At 43.6% G+C, this 12,133-nt stretch overlaps 1 protein-coding gene and 1 pseudogene across 1 annotated transcript in view; one reads left to right on the top strand and one right to left on the bottom strand.

Moving 5' to 3' along the window:
• Positions 1-12,133, top strand: part of Opn3 (opsin 3) — a 30,348-nt gene that overhangs the window by 16,509 nt on the left and 1,706 nt on the right. Inside the window, exon 2 of the mRNA XM_032914959.1 lies at positions 10,666-10,985. Within this exon, the coding sequence (XP_032770850.1) occupies positions 10,666-10,985 (320 nt within the window). The remainder of the gene's footprint in view (positions 1-10,665; positions 10,986-12,133) is intronic.
• Positions 8,636-9,597, bottom strand: LOC116911532 (annotated as a pseudogene).

The raw sequence follows: 12,133 nt of genomic DNA, 5'->3' as shown, positions 1-12,133 counted from the left end.
AACCAACCTGGGTCAGCTGGTCTGAAAGTCAGAATCACCACAGGAAGCGATTCACACTCAATTTGTGTTTTCGTGGGCTGAGCATTGGAATCAGCAGTTAAGATAGCCTCCTGGGAAATACACAGTGGCTATTTGATTAGCTTGTGGGTGGAAGGACAGTTACGGACGGCGCTACTGTTCTGACCTAAGGGACTTAGTGTTCGTGGAAAAGGAAAGATAAATCCTCCCTTGGCAGTGAGCAAGGGAACTTTGAAAGCTTGAGTGGTTCTGAAACCATCCTTGCTCTGACACCTTCTAGTCTTGCTTTGTGCCCTTGGACAAAACAATTATAACGCTCCCTCTAGACTCCAGTTCTCTTTGTCTTCCTGCTTTGGCCACTGGGGACTCAGTATGACTAGGACTTTGGAGGAAATGATTTTCTTGTGTATCCCAATCCCCCATCCTGGTCACCAAGATGGATTTTGCCTTAAACTTCTCACATAGCCACCTGATAAATTAATGCTTTAAGCTCTAGACATTTTGTTCCTGAGTATTACTTTCCAGCCATGAATCAATGTCTTCCTTTAACGCATCCCACAGGCTTCTTATCTTCTTTCCCCATTCTCCTCTTAAGATCCTGGGTAGCTTACATTTTCTAGCTGATTAATTACTTACCCGAACACACTTCTTCAGTTTTTCATTCTTAGAAAAATACCCTGGTCCCTTAGGCTGGATGGATATTCTCTAGTTGAGTCATAGCATCATAATATAAAGTCACTTAAAATAGTGTTGCTACCATCTGCTGTATACCCTGGATCTCTGTAGAGTTTTATAAATTATAAAGTGACTGAATGGAAATATAATTAGGTACTTCTCAGATTCCTTAGGCTTTCAACTTCTTTTTGTGCTGTTAGGCACAAAAAACCAACACCTTAAAGCTTCCCTAATATTTTTTAATTTGCTCATTTGCTTTATCTTACATTTTGTTCCCTTGGTGCCAAATTATTAATCTGGCATGCTGGAGTGTACTTAGAAACTAGCCTCATTGCACTAGGAAGGGCACCCTAACACCATTCCATAGCTCATTCACTAGAGTTCATGGATTTAAAATGACCTCAAGCTTCCCTCTTGATCACAGACAACTTTCTTTGGACATCTTTCTAGGAAAAACAATCCAGAAAAGGCCCTGATCAGCAGCCAGATGATCTGGGTTTTATTTTAAGCAAGATCCTGTGACCTCAGGCTAGTCACACAGTCAGCACATTGTCCACCTTGAGTTCCTTGAGTGTCCTCTGGGAAGCAGGAGTAAGCATGGAGAGGGATGTAATGGGGCTATACAGTTGCAGGGATCAGCAATTACCTGGAAGGAAGGAGAAAAGAGCTAAAAGACTGCCAACTCGGGGTCAAGGTAAACAGCCTAAAACAAGGGGTGTCTGTCCGCGTCCGGCTGTAGAGAAAGAGTGAGCTGGAAGTCAAAGGAGTGAAGACCAATGAGAGCTGGTATTGGAAGACCTAAATATGGGGTGAGGTCATGGAAAGAGAACTAGTGGGTGTCTTCCAAGCAACCACAGGGTGTCTAGGGTGTCCATGCCCAGTGTTTTACCAGCTGCAGCAACAATTATCCCTCCTTCCTTTAAAAAAATTACCATATTTAATGGACAAAAACACAGGCAATACTAGTGAGGAGCAGCATGAACAAGACCGGAAACAGCAGCAGATGTTTGAACTATGAGAATAGAGTCAGAGACCAAAGCATGAACACTGCCAGCCAAGTGACTCTCTTTTGGGGACTCGATGGCTTCAATAAGGCAGCTTATTATGAGTCACTACAGTCACAGAGTGGCTGCTTCTGTCTGGCAGTGAACGATATGTATGCTTAAGGTACCAAGAATAGTTTTGAAAAATTTTATTTGGATGAGATTTTGCCTACACATATGCGTGCATACCATGTATGTACCTGGTACCCAGAGAGGTTTAAAAAAAAAAAAAGAAACCGAAAACACTGATGTCTGATCCCCTGGAATAGAAGTTATAGATAGCTGTGAGCCACGAGGTGGGTGCTGGGATCGAAACCTGAGTCCTCTGCGACAGTGACTCTACCACTGAGCCATCCTTTCAGCTTCTAATTTTTTAAAGCAAACTTTTAAAAACACACTTTAAAGAGTTCTAGCTTTTATGCTATTCTTCCTTGGTTTTGGAACTGGATCTTGAGTACTGTCCAGAAAGATTTGTGTTTTAGAAGAAATAGTTGAAAACGGAAATTGAGAGACAGTAGGAAGTAGATATGAAAGAGGAGGTCATTCATTAGAACATTTTTTAACCTAAGTAAGATAAATCAAACAACTGCCATATTGGTGTTTTGGAGAATTATTGCTTAAATGGAAACAGCATTCCAACAGCTTGGAAAATCCTAAGTTTACCAAATGACTTGAATACCGCAGCTAAGCATGGTGATGGAATGCATACAGTCAGCAGCGAGCGGATAAAGTCTCCTTTCTGAACACCCTACTTTACTTGCAGGGAAATGTTGATGAGTCCCAAGCTTGGACTTTGAAACAAGCTCTGTGGCTTGAACACTGGCTCAGTTAATGACAATGGTAACGGTACTTTCTATGTATCACAGTGTTGAGAGGATTAACTGAAATCATCCAGGAGCTGCTCAGAACCAACCCTGACACACTCTGGGTAGTCTGCTTCTCTGTGTTAGTGGGTTAGAATGAACTAATTAACTGTTGGTGAAAGGGGTGTGGAAGCTTGCCCAACAAATAGACATCCTAATGAAGTATCAGAGAGTGGCAACCTTGTTTAAAATATCAATCAGGTGTTTTCAAATATTAAACAGACCTCTACTCCTTAATGTTCAAATATGAGTAAAGGCTGCTAATTGTAAGAAACAGGACCGGGGCCTCACTAAAATGATCATATGATCCAAAGGGTATTTTTTTCCAAAGCAAACACAGTTTTATTTCTTCAGATGGGTACTTTATCAAGCAGGCAAGCACACCCAGCCAGGGTCCTGCTGTATTTTTAATCCTAACATAAAAGGATCCTGTGCCTTGTTCAAAGTGGTCAGATCTCCACCTCTCATTGGCTAATTTGAAGTGACACAGTTGCTGGCCCGGATGCAGTTTTGAGCACAGAGGGCAGCTTTGATGTTAAAAGAAGTGCTGACCTTAGCAGCATTTTTTCATTTTTGAAAACTGACTTCTTTAAAAAGTTTAATGGTTTTTTTTTTGACCCTACTTAACCCTATAATGTAAAAGGTAGCAGGTTTTGTTTCCCACAAAAGGAACAAAGTAGCTTCTTTATAAAGTAGCCTTCAAATGCCTTAGTTTCCATTGCCTTATCCTATGCAGATAAGCAAAGCGCAGCCTCACTTCTTCCTGGATAGGATCCGCAGGCTCGCCCCATCTCCCCCACTTCTTGTCCCTCAGGAGGTTAAACTACCAGTTGCCCACAGGAGGTCTCCTCAATCTACCAAGGAGTTTCCTCTACCACTTTCCTTGAAGTGGGTGTGTCCTACTTCCAATGGAGCCCTACCACACTACCTCTTCTAACAGATACAGACATCGGGCTCTAAGCATTTGTTCTGTTACAATGTTGCTTGTTCAGTCTTGACAATGATCTAGAAATATGCAACTAGATGTGACCATCTAGTGGCCAAAGTAGAAAATAACGCTGTTCTTGAGTATTTGACTACCCTGTATTGAAGTTCAAGAGCACTCTCCATTTCTGTGCCTTCTGCTTATTCTGCACCAACCTGAAGCAATTTTATTCTCAAGTGTACAATGGTAACGCCTCATGTATTAACATTCTACCAAGTTCATTCACATTCTAAATAAAGCAGGAACACACACACACACACACACACACACATACACACACACACATGAACAGAGAGAGAGAGAGAGAGAGAGAGAGAGAGAGAGAGAGAGAGAGAGAGCGCATTTTGTTTTTTCCTAGATATGTTAACCATCTTGGGGTCAAATGGATAATTATGAAAATAATCTGTAATTTAATATAGGCAAATAAGCCTCAAACATATTCCTTTATTTATTTAAATCCTATAGAATTTATCGCATTGTTTCATATACTTTCTCTTTATCATTTCTAGCTTATTTCCTAGCATGGCACCTACTGTGCAGTGTATAAGTTGTAAGCTTGTTGGCAAATGCTGTAAATGGTTACATAATCAAGCTGTGTCTCAAAGAACTGTTTGACTCAAGCTGATGCAGAGAATTAGCATTTAAATGCCTCTATTGCATCTCAGCTTTTAAATTCTTATGTATGTATATATGATGGGTGTTTATGTGTGTGTGTGTGTGTGTGTGTGTGTGTGTGTGTGTGTGTGTTCTTATGCAGGAGTGTTGGTGCGCACACATCAGAGAACAACCTCGTGTCTAGGTCCTTGCCTTCCACCTTTGAGACAGGGTCTCCTGTTCACCATTTCTTATGACAAGCTAGCTGGCCTTGAAGCTTCCTGGATTCTCTTGTCTACACCCCACTTTACATATAGAAGTTATGGGATTACAGATTGTGTAACTGCATCCACTTTTATGTGGGTTGTAGGGATCAGAACTCCGCTCCTGACACTTACCCAGCAAGCACTTTATCTATAGATCCATCTCCCCAGCCCTCAGCTTTGTCTGCTTCCTATCACATTTGCACCAACTCCATAAATCTTAATATTCATCAATTCAAAATCCAACTCTTTTATAGCCCCTCCCAGTATTCCTCAGGCAGAGTAAGCCCCGCCTCCCTTGACCTTACCGGGTTCCAGACACAGCACGTGAGTCCTGCAGCTGCTTGCACAGCTGTCTCCTGATCGCTAAGAGATTGTCAGCATTTATCGAAGCTGCCAGTTCCCAGTAGCTGGCAATGTGGGCATGATGTGAGCAGCACCATTGAAAGCCGACTTCATAGAACACTGTCTGTGGGGGTCTGAGGGTACACAGACCCACCCAGTGGCTGCACGGAGCTTGTTAACAGGTACCTAGTTCTCAGTGCTCTATTTCCCTTTGCGTTCTTCCTTGGTGATCTGCTTCTGGTCCCTAAGGCTCTACTTTCCTCTGTCATCCTTCTCCCACTTCACTTTCCTCTGCTCCTTCCCCTGCTCAAAAGTTAGTCAGACCACGGAGTGTGGCCATCCAGGAAGGAGGAAGTCTCCAGGATTACAGCACAGGATAATTTAAAACGTGGATGAATGCTATTACATTTTATCAGTGAAGGCCAGCTAGACAACACAGCATGTAGAAGCATTTCCTGCCAAGCGTCATTGCCTGAGTTCAATATGCTGATTCATACATAGACATCAGATGGCAAATGGGTATTTCCCCTTAAAAGTCCACGAAGAAGACCTAGTTTGCCTTATTGTATGTGCACCTAAAACCAGTCCATGGACAGACAGAAATTTGAATAGGCCAGTGTCCAGCAATGGAGAACCCAGCTGGATTGAGGCACCAAAGGCAGGTGTTCTCATCCTGTCCACCCCTTGGTGGATGATCCAGTGACAGGTCAGTGTGGTCCTCACAGGGCCATGTCCTCCAAACAGGGTCTAGATGAGAGTGCTTCACTCTTTGTTGGCCTGGTGTGTTTAATAAGTTCTTTGGTCTGATTCTTCTAATGTTTTAATAAACCCAGCTCGTGCTCTCAGATTACCTTGGCAAGTTTACAGGCGTCACCGGTTTACTTTTTGGACTGTTACGTATCAGTCTGTTTCCTGTGGGTGGTGCTGGGCAGAAGGTTGTCATTGGCAGGTAGCATCTAAATGAACAACAGATGCAGTCACCCCACCTCTTTCTGCACTCAGAATGGAGCCAAAAGCTGTGTTTGTAAAGTGGAATCACCCTTTGGGGATCCCTGCTGGGGACCACTGCCAGTCACTCGATGTGAGTTTAGGACTCTGACACCACAGTCCCAGGGAGCTCATGTTGCGTTTTTATTCTTTTCCACGGAGAAATATCCACCCAATACTTCTGTCTTTCATGATCCATATCTTTGTAAGGTTGCCCCCCACCATGCAGTCCACGGGGATTGCTCTTTTCATTAGCTTGTTACTGTGTCTTATCCCTAACATAAAATGACTCTGTCCATCTCGTGTTGCCCTCTCCTGATGCGTATGAGTTAGCCTTGCTTTTATGGGAATGCCTGAGCATCCAGATGAGAAGGATCCACACCTCTAAGTCTTTCAAGGTCTACTTGAGTCCTAAAATAGTCACTTCCCACACCTTACCAACATAGCTTTAGCTAAGATCATCTGTAGGGGGAATGGAGAAGTAAGTCTCCTTCTTCTGCCAGTAGGTGGCATGAAGGCAAAACCATGGGGTTCATTTTGGTTTTAGTCATCATGGAGCCCTTCATATAGAATTTTGCTGGTATATAATGGGTTTCCTTAAGGGCATTAATTATCCCAGTTTATACATACATATGATGGTGCTTTGGTCATATCCATCCCTTTCCCTCTCGGCCTTCCCCACTCATATTGGACTACTCCTCCACAAAACTGTCTGGACTCCTTCCTCCCTTGCCTTATAGTACACATGAGAGCAAACACACGATGGTATGGAGAAAGCCATAGACTCCGGGTCAGAGTCTGGTTCTCAAAACAGTCTCCACCACTTCTTTTGCATTCCATATTCTTAATGTCTGTACTACATGAAATAATGAGACTCAACACCCGATAACCTGACGAGATGGCTGGAAAGCAGAGACAAGACAGCCTATCCACCCTCACCTTCCTGGGGAAAGCTCTAGGACTAAGTAGAGGACAGCATACAATCTGTGTGTGAGAGGATAAATGTGTTCAGGTGTGTGTGTGTGTGTGTGTGTGTGTGTGTGTGTGTGTGTGTGTGTGTATGTGCGCGCACAGTGGAGTGTAGGTCAGAGGTCAGTAGCCACTGTCGACTCTGTTGTCTACCTTGTTTTGTGAGACAGGGTCTCTTACAGGCCTGGAGTTCACTGGACAGGCTGTCACAGAGGTACGCTTGACTTTCTATGTAGGTCCTGGGAATCAAGCTCAGGTCCTCATGGCAAACACTCTACTAACTGATCCATCTTCCCAGTCCACAGTAAATAATTTTTACTCAGAACCACAGAGTGGTGGAGGGATTGTTAATATATCACTGGGTGTAGATTGCTGTGTGTATGCAGATGAGGGCAGGCACATGATAAGGAGAGAACCTGTGCTTGGCCAGTGGAAAAGGAAGGCGGGCCAGAATTTTAGAGACAAGTACAGAGAATACAGAGAGACAGAGAAGGAAGGAAGATGGAGGAAGAGAAGGATGATCCAGATTCCACTTAAATAGCCACAGGAAGCTATGAATATCTTATAAGGGATGGATAATTACAGGACAATTTGTCTTATCTAGGTGGGCAGTTTATATCAATTGGCTCTGATTTCATTGTGTGGACGTTTTGTGGGGTGAGAATTTATTGATATAAATCTGATTGATAAATTACGAGCCTCTAGAGTTTTGATTTTACTGGGTTACGGGGATTTTGACAGCTAACCGCAGGGGCTGGATGTGAGTAGAATCCACAACAAGAGAGCTTGGAGATGGGTGATCGCTGCATGGGGCTAGCCGTGGAGGCTGCCCCGGGCCAGAGAGTAGCTGGCATTAGCGTGGGATGGTGCCCTTTTTTTATATTTCATGCAACAACTGGGGACTGTAGTTTAGGTCATTTCAAGTGGAACACCGTGAAAGATGAATCAGACTACAGCTACAGTTCATTTATCCACAGGTCCTGCCCAGCAGGATCTGAGAAAGGCAGGCCTTGCTCCTGCCCCTTCCCATAAGTCAGTGTCCTGCCCTGTGTCCTCTCTCTTGGCCCTGTGCTATTCCGTACCTTTGCACTCAGTGCTACTCACTGACTTCCTGATTTTTTTTTGGTTTTGCCATTGCACTTGAAGTCCTGTATGACAAACTGTTATCTCTAGGACTTTATGCCTGCTTTCTGGCTCCTGATAGGTATGTAGATAGACAGTAAATGGTCAATAACTGAACAAATGAGTTACACTTGAACATAATCATATGCCTATGCCCAGTTACTCTGCCAGTGTTTTGGTTTGCCTTCAAAAATTCATTTATTCATCTCTAAAATATTTTGAGACTTGTTAACTTACAATAGTGAAATTTTTTCTAAATGTTTTTCTAAATCATATCTAATGGAAATCAATGACAAATTAAATATCAAACTTTAACATTTGAAGTTAATCATAAAATTAAATACCATTATATTTATTAATAATATTTATAAGATTCAGAGTCAACTATATTTTAAACCTCAACTTCCTTAGCTTCTCGTTGTCTTTTTAGATAAATAATTAAAAGGTATATCATTCCTGATGTAAGGTTTTACTAGACTAAAGCTGATTTCTGAAATAACACATCTAATTTAACTGAATCTGTTACTGTAGGTTGAATTGAGGTGTATATGTGCCATTTTCTGTCAGTCTCTGCTTTCTGAAGTGCTGTTTCTTCATACTGTGTTCCCAAACCCAGGCTTCTTTTGTTCTAGAAGTAGTAAATACTCAGCAGTTACTAATGGTGTATGTATCAGACAACGGAATAACGCTGCCCTGCCACCCTTACACATATGAAACACATGATCCCAGTGAATAGTAACTGTTTTGCCAATTCACAAGCCAGGGGTCTCTTCACTTTTTTACCCACAGAAAACTATAATGTAAACAGAAATCTAGGACCTGAGACATTATCTTACTCTCTGGAAGCCATGTAGCAAGGTAGTCAGAGCACTGGGATTGGTCCACATAACTCCCTTTCCCCCAGAAATAGGACTTTTTATTTGTCACTAATAAAACTCTGGATCTTAGGCCTGGTTCTTGGACTGGTGGTTTATGTTCACCATCCTGTTCAACTTTAGCTCCTGCCCCATCACCAGTTGTTCTGCTAGAACTAGGCTTTCACCACGGAGCTCCGTGAGTTTTCCCAACTCAAACCTGGGTTCCTTCACCATTTTTACTTCTCTAACAAAGACATCATGGAGATGATAAATGGACTGGCACGTCTTCTCTATGTCTTTCCCAATGCTGTCTGCAATCAGTTTACTAAGTACCTCCTTCAAGCCGTTTGTCTGCACTTCTTGGGTCATCATTTCCATCATCTTCCACATCTGGCGGACCTGCTGGTGCTGCACAAAGGCCGTCTTATCTGGTTGTTGCTTTTTTTAGTGACACCAACACAGAAGAGTCAGAGCAAGTACCCGTCGGTTATCTTGACATCAGCATGAGCTCCAATCATGGTGGTCTGCCACTTTTTGACTATGGAGCACATTTTGTCCCCAGTAAGATCCATGCCATGGAAGTTAGTCAGACAGTTTTCGGCCTGAACGTCCTCAGTAATTAGCTTGAATTTTCTAAATGCAGCTGCATGATTCTGTAGATTGGTAAGGCTCACCTCAAACACATGACCCTCGAGGCCATCAGATGCAGTTTTGGTCCCTTGAGTCCTTGTGACTGGTGTTTCCCCGATGTTCCTAATATTGAACATTGCTGGAGCTTTCACAGCGGACCAGACTTTCTTAGAATGGATCAACCCCTTTCTTTTTAGCTCCCTTCTTGCCACCTTTCGTCAGGGGCTTGTTCTTGCCAACCACCATGGTGCCGCTCGGAGAGCCAAAAGCAGTTCATGTACCTCATAACAGGGCCCCCAACGCCTTCATGCTGCCTTCCTGCCCCCCTTTTTAAAAAAAATGGATATTTTTATTTACATTTCAAATGTTATTCCCTAACTGATTTCCTGTCCGTAAGCTCCCTATCCCATCCCACTCCCCCTTTTTCTATGAGGGTGTTCCCCTCCCCAACCACTCCCTCTTCCCACCCTGACATTCCCCTACACTGGGGGTCCAGCCTTGGTAGGACCAAGGGCTGCTCCTCCCATTGGTGCCCAACAAGGCCATCCTCTGCTACACATGCACCTGGAGCCATGGGTCTGTCCATGTGTACTCTTTGGATAGTGGTTTAGTCATTGGGAGCTCTGGTTGGTTGGTATTGTTTTTCTTACGGGGTTTTAAGCCCCATCAGCTTCTTCAATCCTTTCTCTAACTCCTTTGAAGACCAGTCTTGTTTTCCTTCTCTGTGAGAGCCCCAGGTTGCAAAGGGACATGCCAGGTATGGTGTGGCATTGCGATATGGGAGCTCTTCTCCTTGTCTATTCAGGATGCTTTTTTCTGTATTACTGACAAGAACACTTGGCAAACAATTTAAACAAAGAAGGATTTATTTTGCCTTGTGGTTCTAGAGGGTTCTGAACATCCTGGTGTAGACAGTGTGGTGAAAAAGTGCAGCTCCTCTCCTGGCTGGACCTCACGTCATGGCTGGCCCTGAAATGGAAGGTGGGTGGATGTGGGAGCTGGTGGGCTTTTCTGCTCGTTCCCTTTAGTAGAACTTTGGGCAGAGGCTGCGTCTTTTGGGACTGGGCTCATTTTAGGGCTTTGGTCTTTGTCCTACAACCCACATGCCATTTTTATTCTTCATTTTCTTTTATAGGTAAATGCATTGCTAATTGATTTTCCTGGGGAGCCTGATTTGTTACCACTCTGGGTATCTTGGTATTTCTAGAATATCCCATTGACTTCAGATTCTCTGCACAGTGTTTGTGATGGGACATGCAGTTTTCCAGGGGTTTTCTCCCCATTCATACTCTTCTTTTCCCTTCTGTCTTGCAGGGTTTGTTTCCATTACCACCCTCACTGTGCTGGCCTATGAACGTTATATCCGTGTGGTGCATGCCAGAGTGATCAATTTTTCCTGGGCCTGGAGGGCCATTACCTATATCTGGCTCTACTCCTTGGCATGGGCAGGAGCGCCTCTCCTGGGCTGGAACAGGTACATCCTCGACGTACATGGACTGGGCTGTACTGTGGACTGGAAATCCAAGGATGCCAACGACTCCTCCTTTGTGCTCTTCCTGTTTCTTGGCTGCCTGGTGGTGCCCATGGGCATCATAGCCCATTGCTACGGTCATATTCTGTATTCTGTTCGAATGGTGAGTTGAAGGCTGCCGATGTCCCTCTCCAAACCATGTCCATATCTGTCATCTGATGGAAAAAAAAACCAATAAAACTCTTCCTAGATGATCAGTTAGTCATCCAGAATTGAAAGACTCTATGGACCTTCATCTCTCGTAGAACTTTGCCCTGTGAGTCATTCCCTAAGCAGATCAGCGAGGGATGACAATTGCTCTCTATGTACCACCCTCTAACACCAAAAGAAGCAAGAAAAGGTGGATGGACAATTCCAACGTATACCCCACAGCACTCCCAAGAGTTAAGAATTCTGACAGGGAAAGTTACAATTTCCATAGATTCATTTCAAGATCACACGAACCCGCTTATGAGAGATTGGGAGAGGTGTAAAGGACTAGAACGCACACCTATCAGGTCGTATGTGGGAACTGGCCAGGAAGAGAATGCAGTAATTGACATGGGCCCAGCACATGACAACATTAATTTCAGCCACGTGCCAGTTCCCAACTGCTGTATGTCTGTTAGGGTTATGTACATGCGCATGTACATGCATATGTCTGTATGGCTGATCAGCAGGAGTAGATCTAAGAGAAGGGGTGAAGTGACTAACAAAGAGATTTGACTTCAGCTTATGCCATTATTGGAGCAGAGAGCTCCAGGCAAACAATTGTTTTGAGCTACAGGCTTCTCTCTGTAGAATGCCCATCACAGCACAGGTCTGTGACCTATGATCTGGCCAGAGAATTTATGAATCAGTGCTCAACAAGACAGTTTCCTCAATCATGGAGGACCACACGTCTTTTGGGTTGTCTTTTGGGGACTTGAAAATCTAGATAAAATAATTTATTTTACCTTCATTAAGTAAGTTAGAAAAAACATTTGAAAACCATCAAAGGGAATTAATGAGATGGTTCCTGTGGGTAAAGCAATTGCTGTTCATATCCTAAGTACCTAAGTTCGGACCCCCAAAATCTATGTAAAGCCAGGTATAGTGCAGTGATGGGTATCTGTAATGCAAGCAATTCTATAGCAAGATGAGAAGCTGGGGCAGGAGAATCTCTTGAAACTTGTAGGCTAGCTGAGAGACCTCATCTTATCTGATACAAGGTGGGAAATGGGGGCCTTCCCTGGAGGTTGTCCTCTGAGCTCCACACATGCTCAGACGTGT

The sequence above is a fragment of the Rattus rattus genome, chromosome 10 (genome assembly GCF_011064425.1).
Source record: "Rattus rattus isolate New Zealand chromosome 10, Rrattus_CSIRO_v1, whole genome shotgun sequence".
In the NCBI taxonomy this organism is placed as follows: Eukaryota; Metazoa; Chordata; class Mammalia; order Rodentia; family Muridae; genus Rattus; species Rattus rattus.
The sequence above is the reverse complement of the archived record's forward strand: the minus strand, read 5'-3'. Positions and strand labels throughout refer to the sequence as shown.